The sequence below is a fragment of the Cotesia glomerata genome, linkage group LG7 (genome assembly GCF_020080835.1).
Source record: "Cotesia glomerata isolate CgM1 linkage group LG7, MPM_Cglom_v2.3, whole genome shotgun sequence".
NCBI lineage: Eukaryota > Metazoa > Arthropoda > Insecta > Hymenoptera > Braconidae > Cotesia > Cotesia glomerata.
The window spans coordinates 12,467,517-12,487,030 of record NC_058164.1 but is presented as its reverse complement, the minus strand read 5'-3'; the positions used below and the strand labels follow the sequence as shown (position 1 = coordinate 12,487,030).

Here is a 19,514-nt window from a genome sequence, read left to right as displayed (position 1 = left end):
GTTCGTCAACTTCTGGAGTGCCTCCTGAAATACCGGGCACCTGTGGGTGCCGGCATGGTGAGCCACGTCCTTTGCTCCTTGCTGCTCAGCACATATTGCACACTTGGCAGGATTTTTACAGTCAGAGATACGGTGCCCTTCTTGTCCACATCTGATGCAGAGTTTAGACCGGTCTACTTGGCTTTTACATTGGGACCCAACATGTCCGAAGTGCCAGCATTTAAAGCATTGGACTGGTCTTCTAGTTGCTCTCATTCGGCAATTGACCCAGCCAATCCTTATTTTGCCGCTTCCTTCCAGTAGCTGTTGTGCTCCAGCTGCTGGTAGTGTCACTGTAGCCGTTTGCGTACCTCTGTAGGCCTAACGGATCCTGATAGCCTCTAGTGGTATTTCGCAAGTTTCTCCGGTTTCCGTTTTCAGGGCAGTCTGAATGTGCTCCTTCGTCGTGTCATCATCAATGTCTCGGATCTCGATGGTCTCCTGCGGTCCTTTGCAGATTACTTTGGCCTCCTCCTTAAGGATGTCCGCGATCGTCTTTTGCAGACCTTGGCCTTTGTCAGTGCTCTTCCTCGAAATCGTAATCAACAAGTCCCCACTTCTGGTCTTGTTGATCTTATCCACAGTTGAACGAATCTGCTCATCTGGGACGTCCTGCTTTATACGACGCAGAATCTCGGCATACTTTGTTTTCTCGGCCGGGCGGATGATCAGTGCGTCGGGTCTGATCCATTTGCGTGGTTTTTTCCGCTTAGGCTCTGGCCTGGGCTCCTTCGGCGGCTGTTTTGAGAGTTGCTCTCTAGCTAGCCTTCTCTTTTCCTTCTTAGACTGTACTTTTTCCCAGTCAGTCGTCTTTTTGGGTTCGTCGCCCTGCCCTGCCAGTCGTTGGGGAGGGCTTTTTTTCAAGTCCTTCTTCTTTGTGACTTTGTCGGTTGGCTCTGGCGAATCTCGGTCCTTTCTCTTTTCAGACCTTGTGTCAGTTTCACCCTTGTCCTCAGCAGCAGATTCACCGTCACTGTCGGCTCCAGTGTCCATTGCTTCTTCCGTCTCAGTTTCAGTTTCAATGCGGCGTCGTGATGACTGCCATTCCTCGTCCAGTTTCTTGAATCTTCCAAGAGCATTGACTACACCGGTTGTCTTGGTCTTTATCTCCTTGTGGATATTGACCTTAGTTTGGACAAACTCTTGCAGCTCAATGGTCAGCTTCTCAAGTTGCTCCAACGCTTGCGTTCTCTTCATGTCAGCGCTTGCTTCAATCGCTGCTTGTTGAGCATGAAGCCCGTTTCTATTCTTGTTTGTTTCCTGTAAGTTACTCATACTTTTTTGATTTACCAGCGCATCGTACGGAGTGGAGCGGGTTGCCATAACTAGGAACGGGTGTACCCTCGGAGATAGTACTCCTACCCCAGTTCCCTGAGGCCTAGCCGACACTTAGCCAGTCCCGGAATACACGGACGGACTAGACTCGCTCGGAGCGGTGAAGATTCCGATCTCTAACACTAACTGCGTACTTCCTGATCAAGGCCCGAAGTGGCTGGCTCCTGATCCACTGCTGCAACCTTCACCTCGGCAGAGCAAGCTCACATCAGCCGTGGCCTGCATCGTCGGAAACTACGATACAGGTTCCGGACACTCCCAGTGAGTTACAGCAGGAACCAATCGTCTTGCTAGGTCAGTTAGTGTGACCAACCCATTAAAGGGGAGTTTTGTCCACGGGAGCTTATTTTGTTTGGTTATTTTGCTTGGCTCCTACCCGCTGTACCTCATCAACTAAGAGATTAAGTGTCATCCAAGGACAGCGAGCGTTCTCCCATCCGCTCGGGGAGACGCGCCCGGTAGCAGTATCTCTTCTGCCCCGAGTGTGTGTGTGTGTGTGTGTGTGTGTTTTTTTTTTTTCCTTTAGGGGGGGGGGAATCCTTTTTACGGATTCTAGGCGTAGCTGTTTGGCCTGGGTATGTAGCGACTCGACGCAGCGTCATACTAAAACTCGACGCTAACGCCCCTACCCACTAAACCCTAAACCCCTTTCCTCTAATCCCTCATGGAAACCGCCGTTAGGCATTACTTCGTGGGGGGAGGATATAGCGACTGCTCTTCCTTCTGGTAACTAGGTATTATTTTACCTTTCTTCTAGTTGTTGTCATTTGCTCTTTTTCTTTCGATGGAACGCAAGTCTATAAGGACTTCTGTTGCAAACGTGTTTGCAGCGTTCCAGGCAGCCTCTGATGACAGCATTGCTTCTACTATTGTCTCTGGTTGGATTTTCTTTTTCAGGATCATCTCCAGCTCATCGCGCTGTGGGTAAAATCGTGGGCACTCAAAGAAAACGTGCTCCGCGTCTTTATTGATTCCTGGGCAGGACGGGCACTCCGGTGAATCATCATGCTTGAAGCAGTGAAGATACGTCCGAAAACATCCATGTCCTGACAACATCTGCGTCAGATAGTAATTGACCTCGCCATGATGTGTGTGTGTGTGTGTGTGTGTGTATGTGTGTGGGTGTGTGTGTGACCCTCTTATAACTTTTGAACGGCTTGACCAATTTCATTGCGGTTGGTGTCATTCGAAAGAGCTTGACCAAACTTTAATTTTGAATACGATTTGGACTGATTCGAACTGGTAGATTTTGAGAAATCTTAAACAATCAACGGAAAAAAAAAATTTTAAAACGTAGTTTCTTCGGAATTACTTTCAAACGGCTTTTCCGATCGATTCCAAAAACTAATCAGCTCTTAACTTAAAAAAAACCACGTTGATCATCGCCAGCCCAATCGAAATCGGTTGATTCGTTCGTAAATTATCGTTGTCGAAAGAAAACCGAAAAAAGTGTTTTTTTCAAATTCCTGAGAAATTTTTTGTTCGATCGATTTAAATTTAAAGATTCGCTATGAGGTTATTGCGGTTTGTAAATTAAAAAAATATTGTTTTATCAAACTTTTATGAGACTTTTCAGCTTGAAGAGCTCAAAAGCATAAAAAAACAATCTTTTTGAGCTCGGTAAGCTCGAAATAACACATAAATTGTATTTTTTAGCTTGAATAGCTCAAAAACATCATAAGTGCAATTTTAAGCACCTGGGTATGTAAACCTCTTATAACTTTTGAACGGTAGTACCAATTTAATCGCAGTTGGTGCCATTCGAAAGGGCTTCGCCAAACTTAGATTCCCTGTGAATTTGAACCGATTCGGACCGATAGATATTAAGAAAGTTTAGAAATCTCAAAAAAAATATCGAGATTGTAATTTTTTAGGTTCTTTAAAGAATTCTAAAGAGCGAATTGTTGAAAATTTCATTTCTGAGAATTCTCAAAATTTATCAAGTCAAATTCTTTGAACTAGTATCAGAAATCTAAGGGCAATGGAACTCTTTGAAACGCCGGTTATTTCGATCAAATTGGATGAGCCGTTCAAAAGTTATAAGTGATTTACACAGTCACACACACACACAGACCCGGTGACATCACCGCGGGAATAGTCAGGGAAGCATTCTAGGACCTCAAAACGTCAAGATCTGATGAAAATTTGACTTTTATTAAACGGGGTAAAACCAATAACTTTCCAATTTTTGTAAAGTTTCAATTTTCTCAGTTAGAAGTTAAAAATTTAATATTTGTTTATTACTTCAATAATTTAACTTTTTCAGTTTCAGGTCATTTTGTTTCTGACTACGAAATTTTATACTTATATTTTACTTTTAAGAATGAATTGGAAAATTTTAGTCTTTAATTACTCTTATTTCTGTTTGAATTGTTATAAATCACATTAAAATTACCTCTAATGCGTTTATATTGAGGCTCTGATATACTGGAGGCTACCGAAGAACTTTTTTCTAAAATTGTTTAAGTCATTATTATTTATTATTTGATAGGTCTAGAAACACAATTTACTAATACTTGTTGGAATTAAATACAATGATCGTAATATTTTTTTATGATTCGGACCTTTAAAAATAACTTTTCAAACTATTTTGGAGAAATTTGAAAGTTAGAATTGCACTGGTAAAAAATTTAACTTGATTCAAAAGAAAAAACTTGAACCAAGAATAATTTCTTGACCCACGAATTTTTTCTCTTCACTTCAAAAATTATTTTTTTCAAAATGGTGTTTTTGGGCTCAAGTTACTTTTTTATCATTGCTTATATATCTCTTATATTATATACAAAATGTATAATAATTAATGTAAAAAAGTAACTTTAAATGGTTCTTTTTCGGAATCAAGTCTTTTTAAATGGTGGATAGTCAATTTCCGAATCTAGAGGATTGATTTTCATCAACTTCGACACATTCTGTTTATTTCAACAATTTAGCAATTCCGGTAGTGAATTGTTACGTAATAGCACTTTATTTTAAAATATTATATGAATTTTTTGTTTTAAACTTTCCAATCTAAAGATCACATGACTGCCACGCAATACTACTTTCGAAGAGCTCAATATTGGTGCCTTCGATAAACTGCTAAAAAAATGGATCAAGAAAAAATATTTTTTTTTTATTTTTAATAATTGTATAATATTATGAAATAACTCTGATTGTCTTATTTAGTGAAGAATGTGAAAAATAAAAAAATCTTAAAAGTGTCTTTTCTTGTGTTTCCAACAGGTTATAGTACGTTACTATGTAATTAATTAATAAAAAACAATGTAATTTAATAAAAATTAAAAACTATCTATTTTCATAAATTCTATAACCAATTTTTTTAACATAATATTAATTTAGATTTTAGCAAGTACTGATTTTTAAGAAAAGTTTTACAGATTTAACAGTTGATGCTTGGGAATATTAACTAATGTTAAGATGGTTGATAATTTTCTAATAATATGAAAATAGTCGAGTTCAAAATAATTATGAAATATTATTGTATGGCTATAGTAAGTATTTCATAATTATAATTTTGTTAGTAACACTGTAAATCCAAGTGTGTAAAAAGTGACTACAAATAGGATTTTAACATAGAAAATTAAAATACCAGGAAGTTTTAAAAGTGACTACCATGGTTTACGATCGGAACAAAACACTTCATGTATGTTTTTGAAACCCTTGGATTCGTAGTGAAATTGTGATTCTATGAAAATTTTTTATTTAAATAAGTAAATATTTAATATTGAATAATTGAAAGGATTTACTGGTTTCAAATGGTTCACTGAAAAGCTGGGATGCCTTAGGTTTAACACTGCTGGAAAATTGCTTGCCGTCAGAATGTTTAATACTCGTAATTTGATCTAAAGAAGATATGAGAAAATGAATTAAAAAAAGAATAATCGTTACAAACTATATAAAGAAAGTATACTTTCATATACTGTGAATATGAATATTGAATCTTTGAAGTTACACAGTAAAAAATTTTTCGTCAAATTTAACACAAAAATTTGTGTTGATGACTTTTTTTACACAATCTTTGTTGAATCAAGACTCTATGTGTTGAATCAACATACCAAAATGTTAAATTCTACACAAACATTTTTACACTTTACACAATGACAAAAAATTTTTTACTGTGTAATTCTTCATCATTACATCTGAATTCTATTCGTCCGGTATTTATATTAGATAAATATCATTTAAGATAGAAACAATATGTGTGATGTACTAAATATAGTATAATTATGAATTATAAATATAGTGATGAAAATTTCTATAAAACATTACAAATTAGATATTTTCTTTAATTTTTTATTAAAAGAAATCAATTTAATAATATTGACTTATTTTGAATGGCCCTCTTAATTGCGTACAAGCACAAGTTTTCACAGTGGTGGAAGATATCGGTTTTTTCAAGATCTTCAGCTTTTCTAGTTCTTCTACAGTCAAATTAATTTATGATTAATAATTTAGATTCAAAAAAATAAAATAAAAAGCATGGTTTATGTAAAATATTTGTATATAGTCTGTAAATGAATTAAAGTTTTTTATAAGCTATAACAGGGTAAATTACCCTGTGACGGTAAACCCGCACTCGTGCGTTAATTAGTCGACGCAGAACTGGTGCGTCTTGGTCTTCGGGACCCGACTAGTATTAAGTGGGGGAAATTTTGGGTTTTTTGGTCAGTTGAGTAGAGGCAACAAGTCAGAAGTAGTGCAGTGACCAATGCAGTAACATCGCTAGCCAAAACAGTCCAAAGAAGGAAGCCTGAGTTTCCAAAGCACAAAAATTACACAGGTATTGAGACTTTGATTCTTTTGATGAGCCAAGGAGGTCATATACCCGGCTCATCAATTTTACTACTTCTCATTGTAAATTAATTTTTTATGATAATTCAATTGTTTATAATAATTTGTTGATAATTATTATTTATTTAATCAATTTGGTTCGTTAGCAGTTTGAACATTCTTCTTGGGGATTTTACACCCGAGGAATGTTCTAGACCTCTTGGGTTTGGAAGTCGTGAGTAATTAATTTATTAATTTGGCCAGTTCATAATTATTAACATCTTAAGATTGGTTTAAATAAATTTACTTTATTAATAAAACATTAATTTAATTTCTGAATATCGAGAATCATTCCAATCGGCAGCTCACGACCGGTCAAGCGTCGGTCGCATACCCGAGGTCATATTTGCTACGCAGTTACGAACAACGGCGTCCATTTTGAGCACACAAATTCCTTGTGAATTTTATTACGCAGAAAATTCAAAAGTAACAATTGGACTATCATTAAAATTTTTAACAATTGAATTATCATTTATTAATATAAATTGTTATTGGAAATTATTTAATTATTTAAAAATATTTTATTTATTGAGAATTGGCTACTGAACTTCGACGCAGTTAAGATTGGATACCCGTGGATAATTTTTCGTGAATTCATTTTATATTGAGACAAATTGTTTTATTAATTATTCCACGTGGTCATTTATATATTGAACTATCGAAAATTAAAATTATTATTTTATTGGAATTATTTATAGAAATATTTAACGGCGTGGATTAAGTCCCAGAAAATTAGTCAGAATTTTATGAAGAAATATTCTTAAGAATTTATTCAAAATTTAAGAAATAAATTACGAGTTGAATTGAAATAAATTTATGCGTCGATATTGTTCTTAAAAATTTATTTAATGTTGAGTATTAAACTCGTGGATAATTTAGAATAAATTCAAGCATCGTTTTTTAGTGTAAATTTTTTTTGAGAATTGAATTATTAGTTGTGAAAATGGTTTACAATTTAATTGCGAGCTAATGACTGAGAATTTTAATAAAAATTAATGTTGTAATTTTTGGAGTTTAATTTTATAAGTCAAAAATAAAAGTTAAGTAGAGCCAGTGTGTGTGTGTGTGTGTGAGCGGGTTATGTGTGTGAAGATCGTGCGGGATATGTGTGTGTGAGTGTACGCGTTCTCTGCTTGTTGATGAATTGCCGAATAGAGTAACTCGTACAGTCCTAGAAGCCGTTGTATAGACGCCAAGTGGGGTACAGCGGCAGTAAGTTAGAAACTGCGGTATAGACGCTCCATAAGAGGGTACCGTCAGGATTAAGAATTTTGATAGAGCGTGAGGGTCTGGTGGACAGCGCGACTTAGTTAGAAACTGCGGTATAGACGCTCCATAAGAGGGTACCGTCAGGATTAAGAATTTTTGGACGACCCCTACTTGTTGATGAATTGCCGAGTAGAGGACTAGCACTGAGTTGAGGCGACGGTTTTAGCCCGAAATCCTCCGGTAGTTATAAGCGGTAGTGTTAAGTTAGTTGTAAGTGAGTGGTGTACGTGCAAGGGCACGAGTTGTTATTCTATTTTGTTGTTAAATAAATACCGGTCATTTTTGTTAAATAAAAATTTATTTCTTTCAGATCACCTTCCTCCACTCTCTCTCCCTGTAGATTATAAGCTCAGCTCTGGTTTCCGGTTCCAGGAACCGAGATACAAAATCCTGGTGGCGCCCTTGTTAATTTAGAATCATTTTTGCTAGGTATTGTTATATTTTATTAAATTAATTAAGGGACCAATGAACAGGCATAAACACCCGTTACAAAGCATCTTTTTCAATCCCCTCTCAACTATTTCGTGTCTTACCTTTAGCCAGTGATTAAACAGTAATTCAAATATTTACTGATGTATGGCAGAAATTAACGGTAATTTTCGCGATAATCATTCTCAACTAAAAATTGTTTCATTATTTGCTTGTTTAATTTCACTCATAAAAGTCAAATATGAAAACTAAAATTATTTTGCCATTACATGGAATAAAGAGAAATGGAAAAATTTTAGTTTTGACAGTAAAAACTGATTCCTCTTAGAAATAAACGCATGTATCGCATTTCTCACTGTAATAATTAAGACAATAGTTTCTAGATGTGTCTGCTGGCATTATTCACGCATATTTTTACATCCTTTAGCATAAGAAAACTTAGAGGCACGGATGTATGATTTCATCCGTGCCTTTAAGTTAAGAATTCCCATACTAACTCCTGTGAAAAAATTTCCGTGGATGGTGCCAATAGAAGAACTGTCAAGTATAATTAAAATAAAGAATCTAATACTTAGTTTAAAGTCCGTCATTTTTTAATCATTATATATAATAAAACTAAGTTGATAAAATGTGCGTGCCGATAAAACTTAAAAAGGAGTTCCGGCACGATAAAGGGACTTATATAGTGTGATAGCCCTTTATCCCCCCTCGAACAAGAAAGTTCCCGTTCTAACCTAAAGGGCGTGTTTTTAGAGATAAAAGGGCTTTTCCAACTCTTCAACTTGGCAATTAAGTGTAGTGTCACCATCTTTTGTCGAGTATTTGAACTTCTAATTAAGTAATTAGTTAACTTTAAAAATGTGAGACTATCATTGGTCTAAAATGGTCTAGATTATTCTAGAAATTTTTGGAATGATCTAGAAAGCTTTAATATGTATACCAATGTTCGAATCAGTTGAGAATGTTCTAAAAAATTCTAGAATATTCCAAAAAGTTCTAGAAAGATCTGGTAAGATCTGAAATTTACTTTTAGATTCTGATCAAATGAAAATGTTCTAAAATATTCTAAAATGATCTGAGAAGTTCTTAAATCTACGTTTGGATACTGATTGAATGGAAATGGTCTAGAAAATTCTAGAATGATATAGGAAGTTTTGATATCTACATTTAGATTCTGATCGAATGAAAATGTTCTGGAAAATTCTCGATTGAACCAGAAATGTCTAGAATGATCTGAGAAATTCTAAAATGATATGGGGAGTTCTGAGATCTACGTTAAGATTCTAATCGACTGAGAATGTTCTAGGAAATTCTAGAATGATCTAGAAATTTCTAAAAAGATCTGGGAAGTTCTAAAATCTACGTTTAGATTCTGATTAAATGAGAATGTTCTAGAAAATTCTAAAATGATCTAAAAAATTCTAGAATGATCTAGGAAGTTCTAATCGGACGTTTAGATTTTAAACCAATGAGAATGTTTTGTAAATTTTTCGAATGGTCTGGAAAGTTCTAAAATCTACGTTTAAATTCTGATATACGTAAAAAAAAAATTGGGGCTGCCACATGATTTTCATGTGGCAAGCCCAATTTTTTGTTTTGCGTGTAATGATTGCACATTGAAAGTTACAATGAACATTAGCTAGAATAATTACATGGATAAAAAGTTCGTGCCAATTCGACAGAATTTGGAATCTGTGCAAGTTAAAACAATACTCTAATTAAATTTCAAGTCAAGATCTAAAAATGCAATTCTATAAAGCGACCAGCGGAGCGGGTGAGTAACAGCTAGTTTAATTATAATTATTGGTCAAAAGGCAATCTATAATTCGTTCATCTTATTCTTCAGACAAAAAAAAGGTTTATTAGATAATAACGTGCGTTCCTGAAAATTTTTAATACTATATTCTCTTATCTGAAAAATTATATATATATATATATATATATATATATATATATATATATATATATATATATATATATATATATATATATATATATATATATATATATATATACATAGTAAAAAACTTTTTCAGTCGAAAAATATTTGTTTCAAAATAATTTTCTTTTCTCAATAAACGGCAAATATTTCACAATCGTTTTTCTAATGTTAAATGTAATTATTAAAATATGTATACTTAGTACAAATTTTTTCTGAATTTTGTTACAAAAAAAAAATAGAATTTTTTACTGGTTTTTGATGATCTACTGATCTGTGAAACGCGTGGAAGGATACTGACTGCAGCTGGTGATTTTTTTGGAATTTTAATCAGCGCACCTAAATTTATTAATATCGTTAATAAACTCTATAATATTCCTGTGTAGCTTACATTAAGAATCAATTAAGGATGATTTTAGATGATAAAACTTTTTCAACTATACTACTCACAAAAATTAAGGGAATGAAAAAAAAATAAAAATTTTTCTTAGATCTTTGACGGGCTCTATCCCAGCGGAAAATGGTCGTATCGCAAAAATTAAAAATGCATTATAAAGCTCTAAGACTCGTTTTCAGATATTGAAGTCAAAATTTTTTAGGAATGACGGTTTTGATATGATTTTAAGAAATAGAGGGAAAAAAAAATTTTTCAAACTTTCGTTTTTTTTTTGCTCTACGGGCTTGGAAAAATTTTTTCAGACAAAGCTACTTTAAGGAACAGATAGCCCGTTTGTTTAGCTTCACTTTCATTTTTTATTTACCTTTATACGATCATTTGACGCAGAGATATTCGAGATTAAACAAAAAAAGACGCTTATGTCTTTAATAACCGTCAATATCTCTGCAACCAATATTCGTAGAGCAAAAAAAAAAAACAGTTTTGGAAATTGGTAGAAATTTACAATTAAATTCCATAAAAAAATTCTACTAAAAAAAATTGAAAAACGGTTGACCCTGAAGGCCATCCCTGCAACTTCCCGCCAATTCTATACCTAGAAGGCTTGAAATTGCACTTATGACATTTGTGAGCTCTTCGAGCTCATAAATACGATTTGTGTGTTATTTTGAGCTCTCCGAGATAAAAAAAATAGCTTTTTTATGCTTTTGAGCTCTTCGACCTCAGAAGTTTGATAGAAGTGTGATAAAACACTATTTTTTGAATTTTCGAATCGCAATAACTTTTGAATGAATAAACCGATTTTAACGCGGTTGGTGGCACACGACGCAGTTTCTCAAGCTCCATAAAAAATTTTCAAGTTTAAATTGATAGAACGGAAAATTTCGGAGTAATTTCGAAAAAACACTTTTTTTGGTTTTCTTTTGTTAACGAAAACTCACGAACGAATCAACCGATTTTGACCGGACTGGTGGTGATCGACGTGGTTTTTTGATGTTAAGAGCTGAATAGTTTTTGAAATTGATTGGTAAAGCCGTTTAAAAGTTATTCCAAAAAAACCCCATTTGAAAAAATTTTTTTTTGTACATTTTTTTTGCAATTTCTCAAAATCTACCGGTCATAATCGTTCCAAAGTATATACAAAATCTAAGTTTGGTCAAGCCCTTTCAAATGGCACCAATCGCGATCGAATAAGTTAAGCCGTCCAAAAGTTATGAGAGGTTTACATACATCCACACACACACACACACACACACACACACACACACACACACACACCTGGATATTGCTGGAAAACTGCTCGAGAAGCTCATACAAGGGAGACTTCGCAACGACATAGACCGTGCTGGAGGTTTTGCCGCAAACCAACACGGCTTCCGAAAAGGACGTTCAACAGTCGGCGCGATCCAGAAAGTCGTAGCGACAGCGAGAGAAGCATGGACTGGTAGCCTCAAAGCCCGCAAGGTGTGTCTTGTCCTCACGCTAGACATTAGAAATGCCTTTAACAGCGCAAATTGGAGAGATATTTTGGACGCCCTGGAGCACAGATTTGACATGGAGCCGGAGAATCTGGCACTAGTCGACAACTATCTTGACGAGAGAAAGCTGATAGCAGAAACCACGGAAGGTCCCCAAGAATACGCCATAACGGCTGGCGTGCCGCAAGGCTCAATAATGGGGCCCGATCTATGGAACGCGGACTACGACGAGCTTCTGGAAATCCCGTTGCCAAAGCAAGTGGAGCTAACGGGCTTTGCAGACGACGTCGTGGCCACGATAATAGTAGACAGCGTAGAGGAGGCCGAACTACTCGTTCGGGAAACCATTGATGCTGTCGAGACTTGGCTCGATAAACACCACCTGAAACTCGCAAAACTCAAAACCGAGATGGTCGTTCTGACTCGCCAAAAATGGTTCCCAAAACCATTTGCTGCGGACATGGGAGAAATAACGCTAACGTCAACAAGGGCCCTGCACTATCTGGGGGTAATGATCGACGAGAAACTATCTTTCCGCGAACACCTCGATAGTGCATGCCAGAAAGCCAACAAGACGGTGTTTAGCCTAGCAAGAACTATGACGAATACTATGGGACCAAGAACCAAAAAGAGGAGAGTCCTTCTGGAAGCAGTCCATTCGGTACTGCTTTATGGAGCGGAAATATGGGCAAATATATTAAAAAGCAGAAAACCTATCGGCGGAAAATGGCAGCAGTGCAGCGGCGAGGTGCTCTCAGAGTTGCCTGAGCCTACCGCACGGTTTCCGAAGCGGCTGTATTGGTCATTGCGGGAGCTGCGCCTATCGACCTATTAGCGTTCGAGAGAGCAAGACTCTACGACGCTAAAATCGGTGGCGAAAACATGAAGGAGGCAAGAACGAGGATAAAAACGGAAACGCAGCAAGAGTGGCAGGACCGATGGACGTCGGGAGAGACAGGCAGATGGACAGCGCGACTGATCCCAAACATCAACGTCTGGCTCTCTCGGAAGCACGGGGTCACGGACTTTTTTCTGGCCCAGCTACTGACGGGACATGGGCAGTTCAATGCCTATCTATTCAAGATGGGTTTGCACAGCACACCAACGTGCAAATACTGTCCAGACAAAATTGACAACGCCGAGCACACGTTTTTCGAGTGTGATCGATGGAAGGACGATAGAATCTGCACCGAAGAAACAATGGGCACCGCGCTCTCCCCTGAGAGCTTGGTAACCTGCATGATCAAAAAAGAAGAAAACTGGACAGCTGTAGTAGCCTACGCGCAGCGTCTCTTGAAAGAAAAAATCGCAGAAAGGGATTAGAAACCAGTAATTACAAGAAGTAGGTGTCGTGAGGCACAACATGGACTAGATTGAAGTAATGCTAACGCGGTCCTAATCCAGTCTTCCCTGTAACATCTATAGGGAAACGAGAGAGGAGGATGTTTAGTCGGTATTGTTGCAAAATAATATTGTCTTCTGAGTCCGACATACCCAGGCACCAACACCTAGTCCTGGCAACAACACCAAGTCCTGGCATACGTAAACGTATTTTACCTCCTCTATGAAAAAAAAAAAAAAAAACACACACACACACACACACACACACACACACACATAGACACAATGGAGAGGTTAACTACTACCTTACGCAGATGTTGTCAGGACACGGCTGCTTCCGAGCCTATCTTCACCGCTTTAAGCACGACGATTCTCCGGAGTGCCCATCCTGCCCAGGTGTCGCTGAAGACGTGGAGCACGTGATCTTTGCATGTCCTCGTTTTAACCAACAGCGCGATGAATTAGAGAAGATTCTAAAAAAGAGAATTCAACCGGAGACAATAGTAGAAGAAATGCTGTCATCAGAAGCTGTCTGGAACGCCACGAGCACCTTTGCCACTGAAGTGCTTACAGAGTTGCGGTCCATCGAGAGAAAAAGAGCAGAAAACAGAAACTAGAAGGGAGATAGAAATAAAAAACATCTTAGCCACCAGAAGGAAGAGCGGCAGCTAATTCCTCCCCCCGCGAAGAAATGCCTTACGGCGGTACCATGGGGGATCAGAGGATAGAAGAGAAAGGGGTTTAGGGTTTAGTGGGTAGGGGCGTTAGTGTCGAGTTAGTATGACGCTGCGTCGAGTCGCCACATATCCAGGCCAAACAGCTATGCCTAGAATCCGTAAAAAGGATTCCCCCCCCCTAAAAAAAAAAAAAAAAAAAAAAAAAAACACACATACAGACATAGTGACAACATCGCGGGGGTGGTCCGGGATGCTTCCTATGACCTTAACACGTCGAGATCACCACTTTCGAATGACACCAACTGCGATCAAATCGATCAAGCCGTTCAAAAGTTATAAGAGGTTTACCTACATACATACATACATACACACACACACACACACATATACATATACATACAGACGTACGGACATCAACGTAAAAAACACACACATAGACACACACATATATATACACACACACACACACACATACATACAGACATACAGACACCATCGCGGGAATAGTCAGGGAAGCTTTCTAGGACCTCGAAACGTCGAGATTCGATGAAAACTCGATTTTCGTAACACGGGGTGAAAACAATAACTTCCCGATTTTTGAAAATCTTCGATTTTCTTAGCGGGAAGTTAAAAATCTTATCGATGTACGATACCAGTTTGAAAAAAGTTAAAAAAAGTGATATTTTCCCATATTTTGGTTAATCGACTGTATCTTAATACATGTCGAAGGGGAAGCTAGACATTGCAAGAATTGTTCCAAGCCCGTAGAGCGAAAAAAAAAAATCAAAAATTTGGAAAATTTTTTTTTTCGCTCTATTTCTTCGGATCATGTCAAACCTGTCATTCCTAAAAAATTTTGACCTTAAGGTTTGAAAACTAGAGTCTTGGAGCTTTATAATGCATTTATGCGATATGACCATTTTCCGCTGGGATAGAGCCCGATAAAAATCTAAGAAAAATTTGCATTTTTTTTTTATTGCCTCAATTTTTGTGAGTAGTGTATTATTTTCAATCAGCAAGAAATTGAAATAGTTTTTTAAGATGACATTGTATTGCATTACTCTATATTATATTGACTTTTTTTTTAAATTGATTTTAATAGTAATTTACGCACCTTGGGAGGAAAAGAGGACATTCTAAGCCGCGTATAAAATTGCTCCCCAAGCCAAAGGCGAGGGTGGCAAACACGGGGATTAGGATATTACTTTTCTTGCAGACGCGTATAATATGTTTTTTCATGTCTATAACCAAAAGTTTGAATTTTGTGTCACTGTTTTTGCGAGAAGATTAGTGCAAATTTCAAACTGTTAATTTCTTTGCATATGTTTTTCCATAAAGGAAATGTCGCACTTTCTTTCCGTAAAACAGGGTAAAAAGTTTAAACTTTCGTTGCAGATCTGATGAAAAATATTTTTTGAATTTCGAAGTTGAGTAATAAATTATTAGAACATTTTTTTTTTATTTATCATATTACCCTCAACGATGTACATTGTCTACTTGTAAGGGATCGTTACGGTCCCTATATTATCAATACGAGGTTCCTGGCCCGCGCCAGTTAGTTTATCGACGGATCCCAGGGCGCTGTGTTCCGAAATACTCGCGCTTCTAGCTATAGGTAGTAAGTAAGTTCCCGAAGGGGGAAGCGCCGGCGCTGAGATAGATAGTGGGGAAGGCAGAGTGAAGAAAGAACTACAACGACAATATCCCGAAGATTCATTGTGACCAAACAGTCTCACTGGACACCACGTAAATTTATCAAACAGCATAGCACAGGTAATTATTTCTATTTTGCTCTTTTTGAAGTGGAACGAAGCGAGTAGTTATTCTAAGGGAATTAGACGCCACCTCCTGGCGCCATCTAGCGGTCATTTCTGAACTAGAACAGTTACCGACACTAGGTCATCCATGGCAAGATCTTCTTTACCTCCAGTCGCATAGGCCATCTTCATTATCGACATCTGTATCGATCATTTCTATGATTGATCTTCCCATCGATCGTTGCAGAAGGCGCTGATTTCGTGGGGCCTCACCATGTGGAGGGGGGATTAAGATCATCCATATAGGGATCTGGAGGGGTGAATATTATTAATAAATATTAATCTTCTATAATCCTTTATTAATAATAATTTTTTATCTAAAAATTTTATTATCATATCTTTTATTTATAATAGTCACATTAACTTTCTATTTTCAGCTATATCTATTCTTTATTATATGACTTATTCATTTATCGTATTAATCAAATAAATTTATCAAAAAATTAAAAGGTTTTTGTAAAATAATTTATTATAATGAACTTATCAATTAAATAATCGCTTTATAAATAAATTTATCAATTTTTTAATGATAAATTAGAAAGTTTTTCCTCAAAATCTACTGTTAATATAATTTTGATTAACAAAATCCCTTCTTTTCTATCAATTTTAAGTAGGGATTTGGGCTATAAAACCCTAAATTATTTACTAATGCTCCACAGTAATTTTGAAAAAAATAGTACAATGATCATCAATGGATAATTTATATATTAATTTCTTTCTTAAACATCGTGACTTGTTATATATTCTTCAAGACTTAACAACTTGTCCACGTAAACTTGAGCTGATAGTTGCTCTACAAGAATTTATTAATTTGATTAAATCTCTAAAGAAAATACAGTATTTGAAAAAATCTAGATTTTGTAGATTTGAATCAGTGAACCGATTACTTAATAATGACTTTCCAGACATACAAAGACATCAATCTACTGGAAGTTTCATAGTCGAGTGAGTTAATGAGCTTAAAAAAATTCTTAATCAAATATTAAAATTAAAACTATTGAAAAAGCGTTTAGCTCAGAAAGATTAATTAAAATGGAAATAATCATCGATATCACTGGTTTCAAAGATGCTGGGAGAGATTTCATCGTCAAAGAACTCTGTGCAATAAATATTTCTGGTGATATCATTATCAATGGATCTTATAATTGTAAATATTTTATTTTTAAACCACCAGTTGATACCTCCAATGAAGCTAGAATTATTGAAAGTGTTGACTACATGGGATATAAACATGGCATCCCATGGGATGCAGGTGTTTTACCATATAGATTGTGAAAGGAGATAATTAAAAAATTAACAGAGAATGTTCGTACTATATATGTACATGGATCATGGAAAGCAGAATGGCTTGATATGAAGTTACTGTATGCAGGCCCACCAATCATTAATATGGAAAATATGAGATTTTATTCGAAGTATGCCTTTAATTGCTATTCAGCATTTCCTTGTTCGAATCGACGTCATCATGCTCTTTCATCAAACTATGGTTGTGCTTTTGAAACTGCTCAACGATTCAAACGATCGATTATTGAGTTTTATGGTGCTGCTGCTTCATATGAAAAATCCATTGAATTGTTTTATAATTTAAAATTTTTATCTCAGATGCATGCAATAGATATTGCATGTCTGGATAAAAAATTTCTGCTGAAAGTTGCTCAAAAACAGATTAGAAATATTTAGGATAAATTACCTGGATACTTTCAAAGGGATAATGAAATTAAAGAACATCAATTCTGCACCGAGCATTTCCCATTGGAAGAGGTCGACGGGGATGTTTGCGGTATCTGGGTCAACCCAATCAGAAAAAATTGTTATGATTGTTGCGCAGCAGATAAAAACAAATAATTTTGTGTATCACTTAAACTTATTTTATTACTTATTAATGTAAACAGGTTTTATTAAATGAATAATAATAAGCCAATTATATTATAAATTTTTATTTATTTATTTTCCCATCCTTTTAATTACTATATTCATGTTATTTTTCTTACACTACTACTTAATGAATTATATTCAACAATACGGTCATGTAATACTAATTCGATTCGTATGTCAACAGGTCCAGACTTAATGGAGTCATTTTGTTTAGAGTAATCGATTACATAGAGTGGTTCTTGACTCAAATATTCTGCTTTCGTTAATAAAGGCTCAGGATCTTTATTATAGTATGAAACTTAAAAATTAGTATACATTGAGACACTGCAAAATGTTCCGATTTTATCAGCCTGGCGAACTACCACCCGAAATTTCCGTTACCGACACTAGCTAAATTGATGTGTAGCCCCCGTGACGTCACAAGACGACCCGAGGAGGGGAAAATCAGCTACGAGCCTCAAAACCTGAGCATTGATCGACACTTCGATCTATCCCCCGGTGTCAACCACCACGTTGGATATTTCTTAGTCAATTTACTACTATACCACTATTACCACTATTAGGTGATTACTCACTAAAACTTACTATCAATTAATCCTATATTCCTTTTTTACTACTATTAGGTGACTATTCACCATAATTTACTACTAATTCACTCTTATATTTCTCATATTAAATAATATTCATTCTATTGTAACAAATATTCTATTTTGTTAAGTTACATTACCGAAATACCACAAGTTTATATTAAAAGTACTTATTTTGTGTAATAAAGTTAAGTGTATTGTTATCACCGCTATACACTATTACTAAACTATCACTATTCACCTATCTATTTACTACGACTATTGATCTACAACCTGCCGAAGAGTCAATCAAAGACGAAGGGTCATCGTTGCAGTTAAAATTAGTAAGTGAGTAAAATAAATTAACTGGCACGCGTGAGAACTTCTGTCTCAAACTAATAAAATCATCTAAAGACAAAGACACTCATTGGTTCACGGGAGCGGAATATCCCAGAGCAGCGAATCCTCATTTTTAGAAGTTTAGGCGATTATTTCTTATCCGCGAGGTTTAATGGTCTAAATAATTGAATTTTTTAATTAAGCAAAAAAATTTAGTGTTTCAACATATCATATATCAACGCAAACTGATTCCGATTTATATTAAGATTCAGATTTCCATAAGGATAACTTTGTGAATTAAGGAATAGTTTTACATCTCTAATATAACAATGATCAAATTTGCTAGCACCTTTAAGTACATCATTTTTTCTGGCAGTTTGAAATCCTAAAATTACATATCGTAGTTTCTCAAACTGAGTAGAAGTTTTGATTGGCCAAACATGTTTCGTGGTCCTGGGTAGCAGTGGATACTCATACAATTGCCATGTACTAAAACTAAGTGGAATTGCTGGATCATTTGATATAAAATTAAGCGCTTGAATTTTCGGCTTATCAGACATTGTGATATACGGAACGTTCCATTCAACTTTATTCAACACAATTTTGACTCTATTCGCAACATCGGTAGCTGCGGTTAGTTTATGTATGTATGCGTTTATATCTGAATTCGCTCTTATCAGTATTAATTCATGTTTGGCATTTATGATAATACGATTGTTATCTTCAGCGAATCCTAATATGAAACTGAGCGGTATAGATATATCGAAATAACCATCAGCATCGGTTAATTTATTAGCTGCGTGTGTTAGACAACCAGCGTTCTCCATAATATTTCCTCGTCCTTGACTCTGCGATACATAATTTTTCATAAGGCTCGTAATACCAACATTTTTACATGTATCAATCTCAACAGCGTTCAGTTCAGAGCGTATCTCTTCAAACATATGACAAATAGCCATGTTGACTAATTCCATAGATTCCGTTACAGCTGTGTTATCCTTTTTATCAAATCTCCCACAGATGTGTAATGAACTTTTGCTTGGTAAAATACATAGATCTTGATGTTGAATACTGATTCTGATTTCATCACTGTTATTTAATGACGATGACTTATATGGTAAATGAGAGTGAACTTAATAGTGAGAAACTGATTTATCAAAGATTATTGGTTTTTGAATATCTA

General features: G+C 35.8%; 1 protein-coding gene across 1 annotated transcript; it reads right to left on the bottom strand.

Moving 5' to 3' along the window:
* Nucleotides 1-18,543: 18,543 nt before the first annotated feature.
* LOC123269258 lies at nucleotides 18,544-19,290 on the bottom strand. Its single transcript, XM_044734853.1, has one exon. The coding sequence runs from the start codon at nucleotides 19,288-19,290 to the stop codon at nucleotides 18,544-18,546; it is 747 nt and encodes a 248-aa protein (XP_044590788.1).
* Between the last annotated feature and the right edge of the window lie 224 nt (nucleotides 19,291-19,514).

Coding starts and splice junctions, on each gene's coding strand:
- LOC123269258 (XM_044734853.1), bottom strand. CDS start 19,290: ATGGCTATTTGTCATATGTTTGAAGAGATACGCTCTGAACTGAACGCT.